Source organism: Rissa tridactyla, chromosome 6, assembly GCF_028500815.1.
Source record: "Rissa tridactyla isolate bRisTri1 chromosome 6, bRisTri1.patW.cur.20221130, whole genome shotgun sequence".
Taxonomy (NCBI): domain Eukaryota; kingdom Metazoa; phylum Chordata; class Aves; order Charadriiformes; family Laridae; genus Rissa; species Rissa tridactyla.
The window spans coordinates 60,326,467-60,352,145 of NC_071471.1; the positions used below are offsets into that span (position 1 = coordinate 60,326,467).

At 41.8% G+C, this 25,679-nt stretch overlaps 1 protein-coding gene across 1 annotated transcript in view; it reads left to right on the forward strand.

Moving 5' to 3' along the window:
• Positions 1 to 25,679, forward strand: part of SORCS3 (sortilin related VPS10 domain containing receptor 3) — a 303,973-nt gene that overhangs the window by 153,727 nt on the left and 124,567 nt on the right. The window contains 1 exon segment of the mRNA XM_054205785.1: positions 12,821 to 12,979. Coding sequence (XP_054061760.1) covers positions 12,821 to 12,979 — 159 coding nt within the window.

Sequence of the window (25,679 nt, forward strand, 5' to 3'; positions counted from 1 at the left end):
ATGAGGTAGTTTTGAATTAACGAGGAGGGGAATGGTGCTTCACAGACAGCAGGATAATCAATCAATAATAACGAGTCAGCATGTCCTGTTATTAAAAAGGAGGAAAAAATAATAGAATGGGCGGAGAACAGCTCTTGGAAAAGGGGCAGGTGGGTCCTTTTGAAAATTGCATAATGCTCTGACCTTGATCTTTAGTGATAAGAGCTGCTTCACCAGGACACAGTTGTGGGGTTTTTTTGAGGAAAATCCTCCCCCTGCCAACCCCAACCCCCAAATCCACTAACCTGTGGCAAAAAGTCTTTTTATTTCACTCTTTTTCAAAGTGAAGAATAGAGAAATTCAGCATTACTCATTGAGTGAATTCTCATTTTTAATGGAATAAATGAGCAGAGTCTGCAGAGTACCTGCTGGCCATTGTCTCAGTTTTTGCCATATAGGCACATCTGCCTCTTACAGCGTAAGTGCAGTAACTCTAATTTCGGCTCTGATGTGATCAATTCTGTGTAAAAAGCACTGCGAATCCTGGAAGCCCTTGCATGGCATTATTAGGAGCAGTTTTTCTTCGACATGGAGCTTGGCTGGGGTAGATATTAGAGAAACATTTCAGCACGTCTCACAGTACTTGAGGCTTCTTTTTGCACTAGCCAGAGTTCATTGCCCTTCACTCTATCTGTCCTAAAATGCCTTTTTCATTGTATACAGGCAGACATTGTTGGACTCTGAAAGTAATGGTAGGGATTTTCTAAGTGATGCACAGTTACAGTTAGAAAAAACTCAGGCTGTAGTTTTCTTATGAATCTGGGGAATCAACATTTAGCCCAGGCCTTATGTCTCTGTCTGGGGAGACATTGGTGCTGTCTTTTGCAGTGGGCCCCACAATATTTTAATTCTCTGTTGCAACAAATCAGGTTGTCATTTTTCTGACAAAAAAGCTTATTTGACAAAAAATCTTATCTGACTTCTTTTTGCCTCCCTTGGAGTCATTCCATGGCAGGCCAACGTGATCCTTAAAAATGACTGCAAGAAACCAACAAAACTTAGGAAGCAGCTGTGCTCAGAGATGTGAGTGGCAATGGAGTGGAGGCAATGAATGTCGTGCTCTGGACCTGGAAATGGGTGGAAAGATGGAGTCAGCTTGGCAAACAAGTGATTCCTAAATCAAAGTGTCAGGTTTGTGCTGCAGAGGAAACCTTTGCCATCTCTTCCAATTCCCTTTCCTCTTACACTAGTTCTTCAGGCCACTGCAGTAACCAGGGCTCATGTATGCGTGTGGAAGGATATGGAAAGGAAAGTATGTGATTTTTCCCAAGGTATCAGTGACCCGGTTTGGAATAGGACATAGTGGCTGTGGTTCAGTCACTGGGGCAGTCATTCACCTTCTTGATGTGTAGTTGCAGACAGGACTTCTACCTTCTGCAAGGACTGTATCATTGGGAGCTAATTTTGCAGATGTAATGGAAAATGTCAAAGCCAATGAGCTGGTAGTTGTGAATCCTGTTCTTAGGTCCTGAAGCTTCCCATATATGAGGAACTTTGGCCCTTGCGTTAGTGTGTGGAGCTTGCAACCACAGTGGATAGCTTAGAGCTGACTGCTACTGCGCAGAGCACTGCAATGCCATCATGTTTTGGAACTTTAATCTTTAATTTCTGGGGGCCTTATCCTTCCATCCAGAAAATGGACAGGCCTTCTCCTACCTCCTCGGCTTTTGCCAGTGGCGGGATGTTAGGAAGAGAAGTACATTAGGGACAGTGAGGGACATGAGTAATAGATGCCAGGTAAATAAATTGAGATAGATCATTAGCATCTGGATGTGAACATTGATAAAGCTGACTGTTGTCTATGTTCTCTCTGCAATCTGACTAAAAAGCAGAAAAATAAAGTGTGTAAACAGAGGAGAAGCAATGATGCATTTAAAATTGTATTCGGGTTTAATGGCCTCAAGGGAGATACATAATACAATTTTTATTTTTCTAAAGAGTCATGAAACACTCTACTGTCCTCAAATGAAATAGACTGTTGTATACAGGCTGCAAAAGTTTACCCCCATGAGTAACTATCCATGCACATCTCTTTGTTTTCTGTAATGAGGTAACTACTGTGAGTAAACTTATTCCCACATGTAAAGTGTTCTCCCAAGTGAGACCTATAATCAGAGGAGTGTTTTCATATAAATGGTGTTCTCAGTTCCAGCAGCTGTGGTGCACGCAGTCTCTCCTTACTGATAACATTATTTTCTGTAACTATTTCTGCTTACACGGTAAGTTACCATAATGGTGCAAATTACTTTGGAGTTCTATGGAGAATAGCACAACCATGCATTTACTCAAATAGCATATAATTATAACAGTGAATGCCGCTTTTCTCTTTCTGTGCGCAGTCTGGGATCAGAGCTGTTCTGTGTCACTAGAAAAAGCTGGTGACCACAAAACAATGTGTCAGATGTTGCAACAGTTAGGGATTTCCTATGTAGATTAGAGAAGAGTAAGAAGGCATCGTGCAGAACTATGCTATGCAGAAATACCAGACTCCAGAGCAAAGCATAATAAAGATCAGAAGCTTTACGTTTCTCTTCTGCTTATTTGGTGTCTGTTTTTCCTGTGGAAGCACTGGTTGTTGCCTAAACTCTCCAGCTGGGTTTCCTTCTACATCTGGTCCAGGCCCGGCCATAGAAGTGCTGGTCAAACTGGGTATATACAAAACCAGCCGTAAGCGGTGATGCTGGTAACCCATTTGGCAGTTCATAGAGGGGAACTGTGCATGAACATGCTGTGATACGGAAAAGCCTTTGGCAAAATAGCTGAACAGCATGCAGCACTGAAGTGGCCTCAGGAAGGTGGGATTACTGCGGCAGAGGACTTCGCTCTGATGATCTGTGGGGAGGTGGAGAATGTGCAGCTGTAATGAGAGTATAATGGGATGGAATAACCTTGGGTAAACTCTGCCTTGCTGTGACAATGAAAAGGTTTTACAACCAAGCATGTGGCTGTTGCCAATCAGTCACTCCTTGCCAGGTCAAACACATGCTTTTTGGATGGCTTCCATCCCCACTGGCACCTGAAATTTAACAAGCAAATGCTTGCTGTGCCTTGTAATTAAAAGTGAAAAGTACATGTGTCCAGTGCCAAAAAGACAAGAGAAAGCGGGGAGACATGTTGTTCTGACCTGCTTAGCAGTAAAACAAAGATGAGACGTTCTGCTTTGTTGAGTCTAGTACGATGGCTTATTCCACTCCTGTGCATGCAAATTGGATCCAGCCTGGGATTTGGTGTTGTGGGCAGGTTAGGATGGCAGCTTTACAGCACCTGAGTTCTTTTCCCAGCTCTGATTTTTGCCTAAACCTTACAGCCATGATATATTTTCATTTCCCACCTGCTAAGGAGGGTGGCAGAGTGGTTTTCCTTGGGGGGCTCTTGCACTGTATCCAATTTAGCCTTGATTTGCTCCTGATCCTCAGGGCATCCTGCAAGGTGCATCTGTGCTCTTGCACAGCTGCTGGAGGTGGTAATTAAATGAAGTGCTCTCTCCATGGGGCATGGGGTGTGTGAGCTTGGAATTCTGTGAAGTGTTTTGTTTTGGTATGGCAATTTATGGCAGGCATGGCTGCAATGCCAAGAGGCTGTTTTAATTTTGTACAAACCTGAACAATTAATTTGTCATTGTAATCTGGATGTAATTGGATATGAGAAACAATAGAGGTCAGAAAGATTAACCAGGGTTATTCACTGTAACAAGCATGGTGGGCTGATGTGCATCTCCTTAGAGAAGGCAAGGTGGTGCTGGTCCTCATTTGATGTGCTTTTACTAATCTCTTTTCTCAGAGTTAATAATGTAAGATATCTCTCCTATGGATTTTCAGACAGGAGGATGATAGGTAGTCATTCTTTCACCACCAAACTGCTCTGTCTCAGGGTCTCCGCAAAGTCTTTCTGGCATCTCCATCTTTTTTAATCTTTACGAGAAGCAAATGAAAGAATTGCTGAGATGCTCTCATCTTAAAAGTGTACTCTTCCCTGACTGAGCCAACTGCATGTAGCACATGCTGGGACTATATATTCCAATTGCATCTTTAGTGTCTGAGTGTGATATTAGTATCTCATGCCTGTGGGTTATTCATCCTCATAGGCCAGACTGATGCTCCCTTGAACTGCTGGTTCCAGGTTCTGTTGAGACAAGGCACATATTGGGTTGATTGTAGCTAAAATTCTTAGCTTTATTTCTGACAGGATTCTGTTGAGGGGCTTTTCAAGTTAACAGTGAACCTGGGGTGCTTGATCCTGGTGGGGAGGGTGCGCTGTTTGGACACCCGGCTTATGTTTGCATCATTTCTGATTGACAGAATGGTCTTGATATCTATGCAGAGTATTGTCGTGGTACAACTTACAAACCTTATGATGAAACTTGCTCTCTGTTTTGAAGATGGGCTGTCTAAATACATATAACAAGGGGACAGCAGAATAATTACATATTGCGTTACAGAAGAGGATTTGATATTCATAAAAATGAACAAGCTCCCCAGTGATGTCCTCTTTTGTGTTGCAGTATCACCAGAAGACCCTGATGTTTTAGATTAAAAAAATATTTTTTTTTCATTTTATAGCTTGTTTTCTACTTTGTAATGGTCCTCTTCTTTCATGTGCCATCTACAAAAGACAAGAAGTTCTACAAAGACATAGGCCCTGCATGTAACCTGAACAGCATGATGTGCTCTGATCTTTCTCTCTCAATGCTGGAAAGATGGGGAACCCACAAATGGGGTCCTCCTGATGCTAGTGTTAGGGGTCTATGCTATTTTCTCAAACCATCTTCCTGGAGTAGAGACCCGCAGGCTCCAGCACAGCTGTAGGAGTCTACGGAGGAGGTCCTTCACAGGAGTTTGGATGCTTACAGAAACAGCTGTTGACATCTGGAAAGTTCAGTGACAAGTAATGAGATTCTGTGGAGTAGAAGTTGGTTTGTAATTACAGAGAAGTCCTGATAGGAAGGAAATTGTGGAGAGAGGTTAGCGTGAAGTGCCTGAAAGGTCTTGAGAGAGCTATTTGGTTCTTTGGTCACAGTACATATAATGCAGACCCAATGCAAAAGTCTAAGGAAACTCTATTTCATTGCTCAGTTTCTATAGGTGTCTGACTCATTTTTCATTATCCAATAATAAATACAGTAGTGAAAGTCACCTTTAACACTTAAAGATTGCTTGGATTTTATGGGATTGTATTGAAGTGAGTGCCAAGGTATAAAAGCCTTATGGTTGAGGTACTTTTATAACACATGCTTCATAAACCCTTATAAAGTGAGTGCAGTGCACTTCATCCTTTAAGATTACAGCATTATGGTTCTGAGAGATGGTGATCTGGTACTGTATTCATTAATTAAATCTGTTATTAATGTTAAATTTCGGACAAGAAGAAGTGAAGTTACAAGAAGTTGAAATGGGGTAAGTCCAGACAATTTATCTCTCATGAAAGCTCAGTGCACCTTTACTGCTTGCCTGAAGCCCACAGGTTATCCTTACGTTAAGGTAGTTTTTGAGCCATGTGAAGCAAGGAGGATCCCCAGATCTGGGCTACTCTGTAACACAAGTGATTGCAATGAGTGTTTTCCTTTCCGAATGCAAAGTTAGTAATTATGTGGAAGCTGTTGCCCTCTTCGTGGCTGTCTTGTTTGGCTTCCCAGAAAGCAGATGTCCCTCTTGTCACAGTTGCTGATCACTGAGCAATGGGGTGTGTTGCTTTACTTGTACATAAATAAATAGGATTTCGCTCTAGAGCAGATTTTTATCACTGCCATCTCACATTTTTTCCTGTCTTTACTGATATGCTGGTTTTGGTGACTGAAGAGTAGAGGTTGGCTTCCTTTTCCACTGATTATTGCAGGAGTCAGTATATCTACAGGGCAGTGACCAGGTGTCTACCCATTTCTCAACATCTTCTGTAAAAGTTTGTGGGGTTAAGGTGTGTTTTCTAAAATAGTGCAAATCATGCAAAGATATTTTTAGCTTAATGCTGATTGATGTGGGTGTTACTTTTGCTGCTAAGTAGACAGTTACTTGTGATACCAGTACGTTTTTTATCTCAGATGGGTTTGGGCTGAGGGTTGTTAGTTGAACTGATGTGTGGTGAGGAAAGAAGAAAAAAGGATGAGATTTTCTTTGCAACGAGTTGCATCTGCCCTCCACAGGATTGGCATAGAAGGGCTTCAGGTACGCTGTGTAGCTGTGTTCTAAGAGGTTAAGGTTGTGTATATACCTCTGAGGGCATCCTTTAGCTTGCAGGGCAAGTAAATTGCAGTTATGATGTAGGAGGAGAACAAATAACCAAATATATGCTAGTGGGAAATTTCAGGTGGTCAAGCATTTAATCTAGAATGCTTCAGCAGGAAAAAATTACTTTTCTCTTAAGAGAGTTCCAAACTATTCGCATTGAACATACTTGTGATTAACTGATTTTTTTCGAAGAAGAAAATGATTTTTGTATCGGGAAGCCTTTAAATGTCATTTGATTTTGGTTTCTCAGTTTCAAAAGGAGGAAAGGACATCATAAGTCCAAACAAAGCAAAAATCCTCCATTTGCATTGACATTTCAGCATAAATTGTTGAAACTTTTTGCCTTTTTAAACTCAAAGCTAATATGGAACTTTGGGAAGTAGGCTTATCTCCATAAGTCTTATGGGACCACGCAATCCTTTAAATGATTTAAATCAAAATAGGAAAGCAAAAAAACCCACCCCAAAACAGCTTTTTTTCATTTTTTAAATCAGATTTGTGTTTTCTTGTTGTTGATGTAGATGTAGCCTGGCTTTAGGAAGGACCTAAAGTGCTTCTGAGTAGAGGTTCTAGTAGGAGGAGGCCAAAAAAAAAAAAAAGCCTTTTCACATGTAAGCTGAGCACATTTGCTATGGAAATCACAGTGAAGCTGTAAACATGAAATGTTAAGTTTCTGTTTTTGCAGCAGTGTTTGTGGCAGAACTACCTTTTCAATCGCGGAAGGGGACAATGCAGTGCTACAGAGCAAATTGCTAATACTTTGCTAATGAGCTGTATTTCCTTTGTAGCTATGGAGGCTTGGGTGGTTTGTAGGTGGATTTTTTTTTTTAACTGTTTTGTTTATTTCCTTTTAGAATAGCACTTTATATAGGCAAATGAGAATGTAACTGGGACTGCTGAAAAGGACCACTTATGAAAAGCACATTAAAATGAAGAGGAAAATCAGAAGGCAGTACACAATAGTTTAATGCTATCTACTTATTTCTGTGAACAAAAGACATTTATTTTGAACCTGTCTTCTTTATTCGTTTACTGGGATGCTTCCTGCTAATGTAGCTCAGTGGTGCTACTGCTACAGATATGGTACCTATAAAACTTCTTCATGCCGATTTAAAGAGATGCACTTTGGTAATTTACAGTGACAATTTATGTTGGCTGAGAAAAATAAAAGAATTCAGTGAAAATGAATATTAATAAGAATGCCTTTTGTGTGGCACGTTGTTTCATTTTTTTTGTTCAGAGATAGTTTATCAAAAGATTCATTTGTGTACAAAACAGATCGGTTGTGCTGGGATAACACAGAACCAGGGAGCAAGAGTGGTGATAAAGCTTTTGAATCTGATGCTATGGATACAGGTAATAGGATGGGGGTGTGTGTGAGGGTGGTTGTTCTTGTGCCTTGGGTGCAGAAGAGGAAGGATAGCAGTGATGTGCCAAGCAGGCCAGTTAAAGTGAGGGCAGAGCTATGAAGGATGCTGAGAGAAGAACTGAGTGCCTGACTATAGGGGTCTTTGGCATAACTGCAGTAGGCAGGTTCAGGCAGATATGAGCTCTGGATACCTGTAGCTCCATGGCAGTAGAGTCTGGGCACATTGTAGTGTTGTGTCTGTGAGAAGTGATGTAATCGGTGATGTCAAGACTGGAGGCAACATGGGCTGCAGTGATCATACACTGGTGGAGTTCGCAGTCCTGAGGGATAAGGGTCAGGTGAAGAGTAAAGTCAGGACCCTAAATTTTAGGAAACCAAGCTTCCAGCTCGTCAAGGAGTTAGTCAATAAGGCTTCCTGGGAAATTGCCCTCAGGGACAAGGGAGCAGAACAGAGCTGGCAGACCTATAAGGATGCTTTCCATAAAGCACAAGAGCTCTTGATCCCCAGGTGTAAGAAATCAGGAAAGGAAGGCAAGAGACTAGCTGGGGGGTGAAGGGATTGAGAGCAGCACTCAGAGAGAGGACTTGGGGGTACTGGTGGATGAAAAGCTGGATGTGAGCTGACAATGTGTGCTCACAGCCCAGAGAGCCAACCATATCCTGGGCTGCATCAAAAGCAGCGTGGCCAGCAGGTCAAGGGAGGTGATTCTGCCCCTCTACTCCAGTCTCATGAGACACCACCTGGAGTGCTGCATCCAGCTCTGGAGCCCTTATCACAGGAAAGACAAGGACCTGTTGGAGTGGGTCCAGAGGAGGCCACAAAAAGTATCATAGGGCTGGAGCACCTCTCCTGTGAGGACAGGCTGAGAGATTTGGGATTGTTCAGCCTGGAGAAGAGAAGGCTCTGGGGACATTTTATTGTGGCCTTTCAGGACTTAAAGGGGGCCTACACGAAATACGTGGGCAAACTTTTTAGCAGGGCCTATTGCTGTAGGACAGGGAGTAATGATCTTAAATTGAAAGAGGGTGGACTTAGACTAGATATAAGGAAGAAATTTTTTACAATGAGGGTGGTGAAACACTGGCACAGGTTGCCCAGAGAGGTAAGTAGATGCTCCATCCCTGGAAACATTCAAGATCAGGTTGTATGGGGCTCTGAGCAACCTGATGTAGTTGAAGATGTGCCTGCTCGTTGCAGAGGGGTTGGACTAGATGATCTAAAGGTCCTTCCAACAGAAACTATTCTATGATTTTTATAAGAAGTGTGCTAGCTTGTTACTGGTGCAGTTCAGCGTTCCAGATCACAGTTGTCTTTGTGCCTGGCTATCTTGGAACAGAGGAAGAGGAGTGTGTTACCATCTTGACTCATCCACCTGGACATAGCCTACGTGAAGCCAATACTGAGAAGGATGTTTGCGTTAACCCAGTGACACATTTGAGATTTTAATCAGGGTAGCAGGAGCTCAGATTCTTAGTTTACAAATCCTTCCTTAGTTTTTATTATATTAGCCCCATCAGAGTGCATGCTGCTTTATTGGATTTGTGCTGTGATATGGTATCACTTTCCTTCCTCCCCACTTCTGCATTTGTTCAGAGCTCCTTTAAGAGTCCTAAATGCTCTCCAACAAATCTGAGTGACTCTTAACTACTTCTCTGGATTGTTTTCAGCCCAAATACATCATGGCAGGTATAGGTATGACATGTCCCCACCTTGTTCTTTCTGCCTGCAGCCTGTGCTTCTTATTTCCTGGGATAAACCCCCTTGAAGTATTCAGAGCTGGATGTGTTTCCTGATCACGTGCCAAAGATCTCAGACTGTACATTGTACTTTATGTTGTTCTTGCGAAGTGGCCTCTCCGAATCGTCTCCCTTCTATGTGCTTCCACCGCCGGTGTCTGATGTTCTGCTGAACTGAAGTTCATGCAGAGCAGCCCTGTGTGTGTCGTCACTGCCCCCAAAGCTCCTGCTTTAAAGGAGATACACCACGTACCAGACAGCTCTCTTCCTCTGCATTCATCTCCTAAGGAACTACCTGAAGTTCAGTCTGATTTTCAGCCTGGTTTGTTTTGTCTGGTGCCTGACATTCATTGTCCACTGAATTTTGAAGGTCAGGCTATAGCCTGTAGATGAAAAGCTATGTAGTATAAAACCACCTCACCTCAAGTATGTTTTCAAGGACTTACCCTTACAAGTAATCAATCCTGCCTCCCCTTCCCCTCTCCATGTAAACTAGAGAAGGCAGCAACTGAAAATAATATTATATATATGTGTGTATATATATATTTTAGACTGTAGTAAGGTGAAATGTGATTTCCTTTTTAATAAAGGCTGCCATTTAATTTAATATTATAGAAAATTATTAGATCTTAAAGCCCTATAAATTACATTTGACAACTCTCTGGTTCTCCTTTGCAATTCCTTATGGCAATTATAAATGGCAACCCAGGGTGCTGGCATAAATGCTTATTCTGACCAGAGTTTGTTTATTGTCTCTTAATAAAAAGCGATTAATCTAAATCACTACTGGGGCGGATCCTTTGCCCTGGGCCCATAATGAGAAGTGGTGGTTTCAGGCCTTTGACAAATGTCCTGCTATTTCCTCTGCCAAAAGTTGTCCCCTGCCTCCATAACTTCCAGCAGAAAAAAGACATACAATTTAAAAAAATAAATAATAATAATAAAGCCCAGGGTCTCCCACTCTTCTTTTCCTGCTTGGCACATAACAAAACTCTGGACTAGTCCTAGCGGCATGACTGGTGGTGACCTTTTCTTTTTAACTGATTGAGCCTCCTGTTTCTTCCATCCTGCCTCGTGTAGGATCAGCCTTGCCTGGGAGGCTGGGTGGCAACAGAGATGTCAGGTGTGTTCTTCTCTCCATTTGAAGAATGGAGAGTTGATATCAAACTGGGTGAAGAGGGGCGGGCAACTAATGGATGGCACCTGCAATGAGATATGACTGTTGTTAGACTCTTCCAGCTTTCCCTCTAGCTGTTAATTTACCTAGTTTGATGGCTTTCTTATTTGGTCTTACAACCACTGTTATGCTTCCAGAGGAACAAATTGCCTGGCTTTGTTGAACCAGCTGGTGGAATCATCACCTTTTCTATCTCATTGCTTGAACTAGCCACTGAAGTGTTGCAGATCATGTGTGAAAGCACAGGGTGGATGTTTTGTGTGTGTACCACATCAGGTCTATGCAACTGGTAGCTGTCTGGTGCTCCTTATCTGAGGGCAGAACTCTAACAGTGACCTTTTAGTATACAACATTATTAACTTTGTAACCTTCTGTGACATCAGGTGGAAAGTCTTTTTATTCCTGAAGTATCCTTCCTTTTAAATGTGAGAACTCTCTGGAATATCTTGTTATATTGGCAATCTTAACATCCTTCTTTCATTCTGCAGATGCAAGTGATTTTTACTAAGCTATGTTACAGTTCTCTGCCTGGCACAGGCAATATGCTTTTGATGAACACGAGTACACTTGGGGGACAAAATGTCTTTGAAGTCTCAGTCATCAGTGGCAGAAAAAACATCTTGGAACAGTCGGGAAACCTTTCTTATTTGGAGCAAAATGAAATATGTAGTTTGATCTGGTTAGAAAGAAAAGGATGTACCAAAGCCTCCTTGTAGGTGGAGGTCATCGGGACCTGTTCTCAAGACTAATTCCCAGGGAGTCAGTTGCCTGCGGGGATGTTTCCCACGTCCCATGCTGTGCACCAGAGCACAACGCAACTGCACTTTTCCAGGGCTTGTGGTGTGGCTTTCTGTGGGAACAGGTGGAGATTGCTTTATGAAGCTGGTAAGCAGTATATGTGAGGGATGTTGAAGGAGCTCTGAGACCAAGCTGGACTCATACAGGTGGCTTCACCCTGGGACAACACTCAGTTCTAGTTTCAAAGGCCCTTTTCATTTCTTAGTAGAAAGGATCAGAAACCATTTACATTATAGTTACTTGCCCTTGGTGACTTCACGGAGTTAATGAGGCGCTTAAGGTAAAACAAGCGCTGAAATTTTTTGCTTAATCAAGTTCTAACATACTATGGATCTCGCTATTCCTTGCAACTGATTTTGGCTGTCAAAATTAATGTGTTTCCCTATTGTAGTCTTGAAGTTGGAGCTCTGTGAAGGTGGATAAGAAAAGTTAACGGGGACATGTGAGTGTAACAAAACTGCAGGGGTCTCAGCTAGCTGATCATCCTGCAGCTACCTAAAAAAGGCAGTTCCTGGGTCTGTTTTCCTGCTGAAAGGCAGTTTCTATATTTGTTTCGGCTACTGTATCAATAACCTGCTGTGTTTAGCACAGCTCTAATTTATTTCCCACTGTTTGCCTTTATTTTATGGTACTGACATTTGCTTTAATGTGATGTCGTTTTCTCCAGATGTTAATAAGATGGTGTTAATGTTTCCACAACATTTTTCTTGATAGCATTTATGTAGAGCATGCCATCTGATAATGTGGAATCAACCCATTTAAAAATATTGGTAATAATTTTCTAATTAAAATTAGAGGCTCAGAAGTGTTTTCCTCCCTGTACAAATTGAGGTCATACGCTTTCCCGCACTTGGGGAAAATTATGTATTTACTGAGTGAATGAATATCTCCTACTGTATAAATTGTAAGCATGATATATGTGATCGTGTATCAATGTTTATGCACTATTTCATTATTTCAGATGTCAGCAGCTGATCTAGGTCAGCATTCTGTGTTTCCAGTGAGGTGATGCTCTCATTTATAGCTCTGCAAGCTGCCAAATAATGAGCCTTAAATCTCAGGAGCCTCTCTGTTGTGTACTTTTGGAGAGAGTATTCCACATTTGAGAAAAGAGAGGTGGTAGACTGTAGAGGGAGCAGGAAAGCCTGGTGGGCTGTCTGAAGTTGCTATACCAAACCAAAATCAGCTTTGCTATCAACACAGCATTTTTCCTTTTTGTTAGGCTTTCTGAATTTGTCTGGATAAAAATAAAATGAAAAAAGGAATCACTGAATGAATCTATGGATGAATCACCAAATAAAATGGAAGTGAAACACTAAACCCCCCTCCCTCCTATTGGGAAATCCTGTGAGCTGTTTACACTGTTGGGCAATGTTCTGAATACATCTAATAGGAATCAGTGCTGTATGACCTCACTTTTAGATGATGCTCTGTTTCCCTTTTCCATTAACAGTCTTTCCCCTCCATTTTTCTGTTTAGATCATGCTTCTTAGTGATCCAGAGATCGAGAGCAGCATCCTCATCAGCTCTGATGAAGGGGCTACCTACCAGAAGTACCGTCTGAACTTCTATATCCAGAGCTTGCTCTTCCACCCCAAGCAGGAGGAGTGGATCTTGGCCTACAGTCTGGATCAAAAGGTGAGCAACTTCAATGATTCTTGAGCCAGATGTTGAAGGGATAGTGTCTAGAACTGTGCACTTCCAGAGATGGTAAAGAAATTACGGTCTGCTTTTCTGCTCTCACCTTGCAGATTTAAATGTGCTCAAAACCCTGTCAGTCACTCCAAAGCAAGCTTGGTAAATGGAGCAGAGTTATACAGTGATCATGATAGGTATGGAAACTTTAGTAGTGGTGATAGTATGAAAGATGAAAAGAATCTGAGATTTGGCATGACATACCAAGTTGTTCTAAAAATCTATTGATTTGTAGGCCTTGGTGATTGCTGAGCTGTCTTTGAGGATCGAGCACTCAGGCTGACTTGGTGCCTAACAGCTGGCTGTTAGGCGCGAGAGGCTGCTCTTTCTGCTTGCAAACTCAACTGGGTTATCCGGATATCAGTGAGCAGCAGCAGATGACAAATTCCTCTGTGCCACTTTTTAAGTCACTTTGCAGTGCCTTCTATTCATGAGAACTCTGAAGCCTGTTGCTTTGTCCTTAGCAAGCCTGCTCTTACATAGCACTCATCTGTCTTGAAAGATGCTGGGCAATGCAGGTGCAACGTGACTTGTAACGTGTTGTGGCTATGGAGTGTGTGCTTCAGCTCTGGAACAGCAGTCCCCACCACAGCCCAAACCTGAGACACAGTCTGGATGAACAAGTTACAAATTTCAGAAAGCTTAAAACTTGCCAAGCTTTTATTTTTCCTCTTTTCTGTTTCTGTCATCCATAGACTCTGGAAAGTGAAAACACGCTGAATAGCCACTTTAAGATTTTTGCATTAATTTTTCAAGTGTGTGTGTGTGTTCTGGGTAGGATTTAAAATTCCTACAATTATTTTTGAAGTTTTCTGAGCTAGTCAGTCTCACATCCCAGCTATAATGACAATACACACAAAATATTGTGCCTCTTGTATTTTACAGAATTTTCTTTGAAAGGCTAGTGCAAAGCTTTACCCAAGCAGTTACTGAGAATATAATCAAATAATCTACTACTGCTGTACTTCCCGATGCAACCTTTCCATCCACTTGTTAACAGAACACTATGGCAGGCACCAGGTGGTTTGCTGCTATGCTACTGATGATGCCTGAGTGACATTTGCAAGCACAAAGCTATTGTAAATACACTCCTTTCATGGTATCAAGTCCTTCCTGTGTGAAGGAGTTAGTCAAATGTCAAATAGTTTTGTGCACTCAGATCTTCAGTGTAACAGGGATTTTGAAGTAGGCTAGAAAGACCAATCTATTTATTTGATGTCACAGAATGGTTTGATGCCACTTTTAAACCGGAGGTAAAGATTTTAGATGGTACTGCTGTTTGTACAAAGACAGCTCTGAAAGAAACAGACATCTGCTGAGGCACTCATGGTTGTGAGAAGCCAGATATGACATGCTGAGTATGCGTTTGCAAAGAGATCCAGCTGTAGTGAGTACGGAGCATCTGCTCTTGTGGTGAAACACTGTATTTCTGTTTCCAGTGCTTTGTACCCTTTTTATGACATGTTAGCCACTGGAAGGTGAAATTAAAATACAAAGTATGCGCACACACACTTGACTGTGAGGTTCTAATTATGCTCTTCTGGTGCAGTATAGCAATAGTGGCTCAGGAACATTTTTGCTTCTGCTTCTTCGGAGTAATGCATTTGAGTGCCCGCATCAGCTCTTCTCTTCTGCTCAGATGAGAGCCAAAGAAAATGAACATCCTGAGGCTGCTTGCATTTTATCTCAGGAGCTGAACAAATTTGTTGACGGTGTAAGAGCAAAGATGAGGTCCTCTGCAGCTTGTTGGTCAAAGGAAATAGAGTAACACAAAGTTCAGGCTTTACCTCTATGTCTGCCTTTGCGTTCAAGGCCACTCGTGATGCTTTTATTCAGTGCTCAGAAAGATGGCCTTACATGCTGGTTGAAAGTTGATCCTTGAGCGGAACCATGGAGGCAGAGCTTTTCACAGTTGAAGTTTTTGCTTAACATAACCCAGGTATAATTATGCTCAGCCACACCTTGGCTTAGTAAGAGCTGTAAGAGAATTGTCCCTCTGGCTCAGGATCATGCAACTTCACTGCAGTTACAGTTGATACTGAGATAATGGGCAGTGCTGTTAGAGCGCAAAGACGGTGCTAAGGTTGTGACAGTGGTGCTATGCGAAGTCACTAGATGAAATCTTCTGAGAGGCCAGTGTAATACGTTCCTGCCTGACTGGAAACAGGAGTACTGCCACAGCCGAGTGGGAACCAGAGGTCAGCCATGACCTTCTGCTAGATGAGGGTTATGCCAATGTCAAGAAGTGAATTTTAGGCTAAAAATACTAAATCCTTAAGTAGCTTTATCAGTTCTTGTGCATCTTTGTAAGACTATTGCAGTTGTTCTCCTCTATTGTTGTCTAGAAGCCAAATCCAGACCTCACACCTTCCCACGCTGCTATGCCATACCGTATCTGTCCTATCTGCGATCGTGGGATCATTCCAGTGACAATGGCCATTTGATCTCTCTGCTGCTGACCAGAAGAGAGATATCAAGAGCTCCTAAAATTAGTGGTTAGAGAGGCTGCCGTAGCAGCTGTGAGAAGGCTATCCAAAGACATGTCATGCTGTTGCCAGGGGCTAATTCTCCCACTGCAGCCTCGTCCTGCTGGTACTTCTCTGTCGTTTGTTTTTGTGCCCATTTTCCTGTGAGGCAGCATGAAGTTGCCTGGCACAAAATAGGTGGTGCTGGATCAAATAGTGCTTGCGTTCTCATTTCATGTATCCAGGTTTTTGTGATACAACTTTTGATTTAAATGCATGATAAGGGCAATAAAATAAAAAGTTTATGATTAGTCTGTAACTTGCAGGTAATACTCATCCACAGGTACTGTGACAAGGGAGGTGCCGATAAAAGTACAGTGCCTTCAGTGGTGCAGCCAACTCTACAGTGGGAGACCATAATCTTCCACTTCTCTAAGCTTTGAAAGTGTGTTTGACCTTTAAAGTCTGTTTGTAATGACTACTTTAAAGGCAGATTTAAAAATGCAAATAACTCTGAAAACAAATCAAATACATACAATTTGACTCCCAGCAGTAGGAACTATCGAGGGAAAATCTAATCCATCCTCTCATAACTGTGCATGTGTAAACAAGTTTGCAAATTTAATTTAATTTCTTAGATTAAAAAATAGCTTTCAGATTAATATTTATTTTATTAATTTTCTTTCAGTTAAAAATAATAATATGGTGTTGTAAGCAAGCTGTGGTCAACTTGGAAATTAATGAGAATGATGAATCTGAAAATCCATTTTGCCTGGTATGTTGTTCCATACAGTGAAATGAAATATCAACAGGTAGTGCCCTGTTGGTCTTATAATAATTGAGTTGGTCACTGCCTAGATAAAAAGATCTTAAAATTGTTTTGTGTCTAAAAATAGAAAACAATATTAAAGTTTTTGTTTGAAATAAAAATACTCAGTGTTTTGAATCTTCCTGTTAGAAAGTTTTCCTCTGACCTACGGTTCCATAGCTGCAATTCCAGGCTCTTTTTTAATCATTCTTTTATCCTAAGCATCCCTCCTTCTTTTTAGCTAAGTTCTACGCATTTGACAACAATATTAGGCTATTTATCCAGTTGATTAAAAAAGCAACCAGCCATCTAAAAAAAGGCAACACATTTTGAATTCTGTCCTCTAACAGAATTATTGTCCCTTCCAAGCTGATATTTTAGAAAGCATATTCACTATTCCAAACTTAGAAGTTGTATTCACTATTCTAAGACAGTAGTGAATAAATGGAATAATGTAGAACTCTGTGACATCCTTGTGGAACCACAGTTTGACAGTGGCCAAGTGATAACTGTTTTCAGAATATGGCATCCAGTTAGTTTTTTACCCAGCCAAGAGTAACTTCCTACAGTCTTTTAGCCTACTTAGGAGAATGCTATGAGAACTCAGAATGAGTGTATGTATCTGTGATACGCAAGGCTCTTCCTCTCTTTCCTGAGCAACTGATGCCTTCCTACGGTAATCTTCTGGTTGTGAATTTTCTCAGCCAGTCACTGTTCTGCCACTGTTATGTGTAATTTTGATCATAAGTTTATGCTTCAGGCTTTTCCTGCTGGCTCTCTTGTACTCTCAGCCTTGACGTTCAGGCATTGCAGGATGCTCTGCAGATAGACTTACTGTTCTCACTGCTCCTTTTACAGCCTTGTTGAATAACCCCACTCCCTTAGCTTATCCCTTGCATGGATCTGTTTTTATACCTGCCTGTGGACTTTTGCTATCAGTCCCGCACAATTCCAGGTTAAAGCCCAAACCTCACAGCAATCTTATCTCCAAAAATGACCTTCTCCTTCTTTAAGAGAAGAAGCCCATCTCTTCTCAACAGAACTTCTCCTCGAGGTATGACTTCATAGCTGAGAAAGCCAAAGGTTTTCTGACAACACTGTCTTTTCCACTGACTGAAATAATTGAATACAGCATCAGTTCATTCCCCAAATCTTTGTTACCACTCCCACATGGATATTGTCCCACTTTTTCCTCTTGGAGCTATTCCCAAGAGCAAGGGGGAAGATTCAGTGAGAGGGGTGGAGCTCGGCAGGCTTTCTGAAAGATGTTTTGCTGTGTGGCTGCTGGTTACTTTGTTCATTTAAGGACAAATCCCAGCTACTGCCATTTATTTTTTCTTTGGAATATCCAAAGAGTTGAGGATACTTCCTCAGTAGGAGTCGACACAGCATATCAGTTCCTGTTCTTAATTTTTGTAGCCAATTATGACCCTCGTATGCCTTGCTAACTCTCTTGCATTATTAAATAAATGCAGTATGGCTGAGCCAAGAAATTTATTTGTGTGGCACAAATGTGTGGCAAGTTCGTAGACCCTAATGCCTTCTTGCAACATATAAAGCATAGACAGGAGGAATTTTTGCAGGGCTTTAAGCAAGCATGGGTGGGTGTACTACTTCCCCCTGAGCGGCCGTGTGGCATTGTGCATTTATCAAGCCCTGGGAGATTAATTGCATCTTGTGAGTTGAAAATCTTGGATCTCTTCCCAGTAGCTTTGTGTGTGTCTGCTTTATTGATAAAATAGTGCAATCTGATGTGTGCACGTGTTTGTTCTGTTAGTGGCCCCCTGTGGCCTTTGGCAGAAGGTGGACACCATGTAAATGTTATAGCCAATTTTGCTGCAAGTCAGGCTGGGTCTCACTAGTAGTGTCTGTGTTGGCACTTAGGTACATGAGCCCATACAAAGGGAAAATGGGGCTACGTCCTCCACTTTTCACAGGTTGTTGCAGAAAATGTATAGGAAGCCATTTTAAATGACCCTTGTATCAAAGTATGATGGGAAGGGGAATATATGAAAAAGCTGTGATATTCTGTGTTAGAAAGCATTGGAGACTGCTTTATGGAGTGCTGTGAAAGCTCAGAGTATGCCAGCACATACATGAAGTATAGTTTTCGTTGCTGCCATTCATAGTGGCTGGGGATGAACTGGTCTTGCATTTCTGATACTAATATTTCAAGTGCCTCATCATTTGTCTCATTTATGCAGGGAACCAAATAATTCTTAATAAGCTCAACTTTTCATACCTCAGTACCCCTCTAGGGAATGGATCAGTGTGGAGGTGGAAATGGAGGGGAGTTTCCAGCTCCATGGAACTTCTGTCAGAATGACATTGAAAATTCTTTCAGAGCAATGTGCACAACTTTCTTGCATGAATATTTGTGTAAGAGATAATTTAAAAAAATAAAAGAGAGAAAATACTAGGGAAATAGGGAGAGAGATATTTAAAATATTTCAAATCACTGTTGTTAAGAGAAAAAAAATTATACAAAGAGATACTGTCCCACCTGTTCCTTACAGGCCAAACTGTGATTTGGAACCTACTGGGAATAGGTGAGAGACTGAATAATTTGATAACAAACCATTTTAAATTCCCCAACTACACCATCATGAATTTGAGAACAAGAAATTTGGCAATCACTGGCTTCTCCCTCCATAGGGCTTAATCTGCAGCAGGAAGCAAACAAAAGAATGTGGGCGTCTTAGTATCTCTATGAATGAGGTGATAAATAAAACGTGCAAGATAACATTCTGCCGTATCACCAAGTTGCACCTGGCAGACAGTATCAGGTCTGGCTGAGGAGATTCCTTCAGTGTGGGAGATGTGGCAAGTAATGATCTGAAAAGTGAATGTGGTGCATGTCAGAGCCCTATCTTGACTTGACGCTGCTGAATTTATCAGAAAGAATCACAGATAGCACTGGGACTACCTGGGAATTTTTTTTTTAATAGCCTAGACACGCAGATCTAGAGCCATGAAGGCAGTGCCTTTCTGCTGCTGGGCGAAATTCTCCCCTGGAATTTGTGCACAGGCCCCCAATACAACACAGGGCAGTTAGACAGCTAAGGGTGGGATTTTTTTTTTTTTTTGTTAGAGTGTCCAGTTGGGTAGAGTGCTGCCAAAGAAATTCAGTGGGACTTGCTGAGAGGGCAAGGCTGGGTTCATATTCTTCTCAAAAAGTAGGCCTTATTCCAGGCAGTCAGCCATCTTTGTTTGGGTTTCTTTGTGATGAGCCATTTTCATAGAATTATAGAACAGACCAGGTTGGAAGGGATCCCTAAAGATCATCTGGCCCAAGCTTTTGTGGGAAAGGGAGCCTAAATGTGATTATCTAGTACTCTGTCCAGTCACGTCTTGAAAGCCTTCGGTGATGGGAACTCTACCATGTCCCTGGGGGAGAGGTTCCAGTGATTGATTGCTCTCACTGTAAATTATTTCTTTCTTATACCAAGATGAATCCTCCCCCGGTGCAACTTATACCCCTTGTCCTCTTCACGTGGCTCCTTATGAAGAGGAGTCAAATAAAGAAATTAAGTCAGACTTTCATATGGACATTCACATGTGGAGAAGATCACAACTCCTTATCTCCTCTTTCCCTGTCATAGCAGGTCACTGTGTTTGGTCCCCTGAAGGACCCTTGGTTGCTGTGTCTAAGGGGGTGCCAGTGCTGCAGACTCTTGGGCACATGGGGACTTCAGGGTTGTGTTCAGATGAAGATATTGCAGCTCCTGATGTTAGATAGTGCGATTCTAAGGTAACAGCTGCACGCTGCAGCCATGCTGAAATTAAGCAGTGTGTGCTGCTGCGTGTCCAAAGGGAGACGTGACTCCAGCCCAGGCCTGTAGGTTTTCTTGCCTTAGGACCTGAGGTATGGGGCTGATGAGGAGAGGTGGGTTAGTGGCTGCCTCACATCTCATTTTGATATAAATCAGCAGGCACCTAGACCTGTCACCTGGTCCTCAGCAGCACTCCTGGGCCTGGAATTTAGATATAACTGTAGTTGTCAGAAGTGTGAGCAACCTCTCCTTTTATCAGCAACAACTTGAGACTGCACCTCTTGGGTAAAACTCAGCTTTTCTTAGCAAGATGTGAACATTATATTTAACAAGGAAATTAAGCTCTTTCTGCTCCTGCATGGATCCTCATGGTAGAATCATCATTTCATTGTATGATGTGAGAGAACACACTGAGGCTAATTTCTCATTGTGGCTCATTGATATCTGAAGAGCATGATGACTGTGGTTCCAGGCCTATGGATACAATACTTGGCTTTCAAATTTTTCTTGCACCAGTCACTTGGCATTTGAACACCCTGCAGAGTGAAGCTGGAGGCACACCTACTGCTTTCTTTTCTTCACCCAAAGGGGAAAAAAATCGAGGAAGCTGCCATAATAACAATTACTCCTACAGGCATATCGTACTGAGGAATGAAATAAAGTCAGTATGTTGCCCAGCTATAAAGGAACACTTAGTGTTTCAGGTTTAATACAAGCCATATTACAGTAACTGCTCTTAGAAAGTCCCCACCATACTGACTGGTCCATTGTATTATACATTCATAGTAAGAAGCAATCCCTGCCCCAGAGAGCTTGCAATTAAACATGAAGCTGACAGACAAAGCATTGTCCCCGGAGTATCCATAGTGTATTCAGGCACAGGTCATTAAAGTGTTTCATTGCCTAACTACCACTGAGGACTATAACAAAGTCAGAAACTGAACCCAGATAGAGTCCTGTTCCCATGACTTAGCCACAAATAAGCCTTTCATCTCTTTGCCTTTTGAATGGTCTTCTGAGAACATCAGGTTCTACAAACATATCATGTGTCCTTTGCTGGACAAGCCACCTGCCAGCAGCTCTCCCAGGCAGGCAGGGCTCCATCAAACAGATAAACTGAAATGTTAGTAAAGCTAAAAAAACCCAAACCAAACACCCACCCACCCCCCAAACCCTTGAGATTGGGAATATTTAAAGGCAATTTACAGAAGTCTCTTCTTCAACATGGTAATGAACTGGAGAATCGAAATCACTTAACTTCATTTACAAATCATGAATATGTATCAGTGCCTTTAAATGAAAGAACGACTAAAACAGATATAGTGTTTGTTCAATTCATTAAAAGGAAGACAATTTATCAGGAGGGTTTTTTCCACACTTAAACTAAAGCTATATGCAAATGTAGGGAAATCAAGACCTTGCGCTAATTCTGCTGCATGATGAATATTTTTATAATCCTAATTAGAACTAGTCATTTAGTTCAGCAATTTCCCCCAATCTAGCCAATTTGAAATTAAAATAGATGCCTTGATTACAAAACTCATTAGCAAAGAAGCACCCTTTTTGCTAACCAGTTCATTTGGAATGCACAAACTGAATGAAGTGAGGAGCACTTGTGTTGTCAATTGCTGTAAGTGAAGTGAGCCTTAATTGTTAGCATTGTGAAGTATTTGTATTGCTGCATGTTTCATTGCAGTATAATATATCATTCATTAAATGTAACAAAAGCAGTTTTTAAATGATTTAATTAAGTGGTATTGGTGCACCAGGTAATTTTTATAAAGTCAAATGTCACAATTGTTTGCATTTGAAGTATTGATGGGCATTACTGTCGGAAAGAAGACATATGACTCTGCATTTATCATTCTGATTATGGTAAGCCTGGCAGTTTTAATAGGAGATGAGAAATTAAATTATGCAGCCTTGGCTCTACTTCAGAAATGCCCAATGAATTTTGGCCTAGCAAAATAGTGAACTTCGGGCTTGTGATGATTTGTGGTGGCAAAAAGAAAGTAACTGCTTGTGAAACTTGATTTAGCTGGAACAGACTTTCCTATTGCTTTTTATTTATGTTATAGATACTTCATGAACAGGTTTTACTTTGAGAAGGAAAATATAGAGATAAATGGAGGGAGACACATTCAATGCTTGAATGTGCTCTGCTGCTGAAGAAACCTAGTTTATTGTTTAACAGAGCAAGGATCCTGTGGTTTATTCCTGGGCCGCGCTAAATCATGGCTGTATATTGATTTTATCTGGAGCCTAAGTGGGGCGAGGGGTGGTTATAAATATAGCAGATGGGAATAAACATGAAGGAATGAAGAAGGTTGAAGAATAAGAACACCGGGGGCAGGATTTATTTTGCCTGACTGTAGAGATCTAAAATGTAGCAATGTATACCTATCTTAGGTGTCGGGGCTGTACATAGTAATTGGTGGTGATCTACTGAATGGTGTTGATTGATTTCTGGAAGCAAATGCAGGTGACTATTTTAGGATGAGGTAAATTGTACCTTAGACTCGTTTGTATTGACTAGCCTCCACTGACTGTCAAGAAAGTAATTTCCTTTGCAGAGGTGTAAGTATTTGCTATATTACCTGAGATTAAGGGACTTGAAACCAACCCTGCTGTCTGGATGTATGCAAAATTGATTACATGGGATATGATTCCAATATGATCAAAGCAACAAAAAACATTAAGTTTCCCAGTTCCTGCTGTCATGCCTACAGGTTATAATGACCCCCTGCCCTGGAGGAGAGAGCAAACATGATGTGCAAGCAAAGATGGAATTCCAAATCTTTTGTTTTTCTTTATCAGGATTAATTTGTGTATATATGAGTTACCTACCAGGCTGCTTCAGTGAAATTAGATGATTCCAGAAGGGTTTTCTTGGGCTTTTTTCCCTTTTCCTTTCGCTCTCTCTCTTTCGCTCTCTCTCTTTCGCTCTCTCTCTTTCGCTCTCTCTCTTTCGCTCTCTCTCTTTCGCTCTCTTGTTTTTTTCTTTCTTTTTTTCTTCTTTCCCTTTTTCTTTGCCTTCCAAAGCTATGTCTCAGTATTTGCCCAGCCTGATGGCACCATCAAGTCTCCTCTAAAATCTGTTGAGCAGAATTATAGATGATACCACTTTCAACTGAAGAGAGAGCACATTTCAGCTGTTGACTCCACTCAGATATCTGTTGATGCTGACCATGGAAAACTTCAATTTGGTGTCCTTTCCCCTCTCATTGAATTGACTCCATGTAGTGCTTGAGTTTAGAAATGTGACTATTCCAGGTCAAAGAACAACAGGATTAATTTTAACCAAAATATCATAGCTGAAGTAACAGAGAGGAGCCTGTGACAATGAACATAAAGTTGTGTGAATTGTCATCAAAAATTCATTTTGAATAACACTACATATAAAATGTAGAACTTAATAGAGGGGGAAAAAAAAAAGGCAACTCTTACCTCAGAGAAATCAAATGGTTTAGCCTGGGCCTGATTTTAAGGTTATGCATAAGTGCTTTCGTGGATTAAGGCCTGTATGTAAGCCTTTACAATAGTGAAAGCCTGTCTGTATAACCACTTCACACCCTAATGTGTAAAGTACCTTCAAGAACATACAAGTCATGTGTGGGCTTTTAGTGTTGGGATTTTATGTAGTTTCACTCTCTTGGATTTTGCTGTTTTCTCTTCTTTCTTTAATGCTTCAGGACATTAAAGCTGAGGCTTGGGGAAGATTGGTCTGCCAGCACCTGAAAGTGTGACAGTGGGCATGTAGAACTGAATACAGAGGGACACTGTTTAATTCCCTTGGACCAAGAGCGCTTTCTGGAAGGTGGCGGTTAAGAAGCTGTTATGTTTTGTTAACCAAGAAGGGTCATGCTTTATCCAGAAGGATTCGGGACCTAGCAGCTGCCATTACTGCCAGTGATTCAGGCAGCAGAGAACTATTGGAAAACTGCCCAACAGGGACTATTCTTTCTGTCTGGGTAATAGTGGCATTAATTAGTATTTGCACATTGCTTTGACAATAAAAGTCATTGCTGTTTGGAAGTGTTGCGCGTTAGCATGGCAGTGGACTGCTTAAGATGATACTTCCATCTTTAATGTCCTCAAAGATGAGTGACTGGGGTGAGATAGAAGAGTGAGAGACAGAACGAAGAGGCGGCCAGCTGGATGGATGATGCTGAGGGGTGAAGGTACAATCCTTCTCCCCATACGTGCACCTACACATGCCTATTTGCTACACCATCAGCAACAAAGAACTGTGACAGTCCATGAGGGTGCTTCCTGAGGGGTGCATTTCTGTGTGCCAGATCGGGAGGTCGCAGTCAGGAGTGGAAATAGCAGGCCTGGGAATAGCAGGCTGTCCCTTGCTCTCAGTTCTGCCTCTAAGGTGGGAGTGTTTCAGCTATTGAACCTCTGCCATATTTGTATAACCTGAAACAAATGATTGTACTTGGAAAGAGGGCTATGCGAACCATGCAGGGATGGGAATCTTTAGGAAGTACACAGTCCTGATCCTGACACAGAGCCTTGACTGTAGTTGGCAGTGCTAAGGACTAAAGTCTTTGCCACTGTTTTACTTCTAGCTGCTGTTGTAACTATGCTTTCCATTGCAGTTGAGGATGTGCAGGGCCCAGTCTGGCCATCAGATCCTACAGGCTGGCCACAAACCACACAGGGCATCTGTGACTTGATTTCAGTGGGGATCCAGTGCTACAGTGGTAACATCTGCTTAGTGCTTTCCTGCTGGGCAAATCACATCCATTTAACAGGACGCTGGTATTATATCTTATCTCTACCAGTATATTATCAAAATCTTTTTATTAGGCTGAGAGATGCATATCTGAGAGCCAAAGAAAGAGAAACTCCAGGAAAGGAGCAGGCAGGAGCTGACATTTCCTCTCCATGACTGTTCTGTGATGCATAATTAGATTTTGTACATACCAGGATGCCCTGGTGATTTTTGCACCATGCAGTTCTTAGTAGATCCCTTCATGCCATGACCAGGAGGAATCATCTGGTTTACTCAGCAGTGTCACTGTTACCACAGTCTTGTCCTGATCATATTAGCTACCACTGTCATGGAAGAGGTTTTTAAATGGCTCAGAAATCACAGCTTGATGGTTGACAATATGGAGGCAGAGTCGACAAGGCAGTGAGAGAGGCTGAAGGGACATTGAAGCACAGGGAGCTGAAGTGTGCTATGCATGGTTAGCCATCTAACCAGCAACAGAGCTGCAAAGGTACCCACACTTCCTAAATCATGTTCTCTTTTCCTTTCCTCTGGCCCAGGTGGCCCTGTAGAAATGTTACAGGAGTTCTTCTTGCAACCTCGTCTCTCCACAGTCTTCAGGCCGTGGCAGAACTTCCAGCGTGGTTGGGGTGGGGACCCCCCCAGGGAATTTCACATCAGCAAGTGCTGTAGTTGTAGATGTGCCACAGGGCAGAGAGGGCCCTTCTTTCATAGTGTAGCACAGCAGTATACTAAAAAGCTCATACATTTAATTTCAAATAATTTAGTGGCTACTGTGTGAAACAGATTTCTGCAATACTGGAAGCTGGTATGTGTCCCTAGTTTTGTTTCAGATTGCCCTTTGCAAATTGGTTTC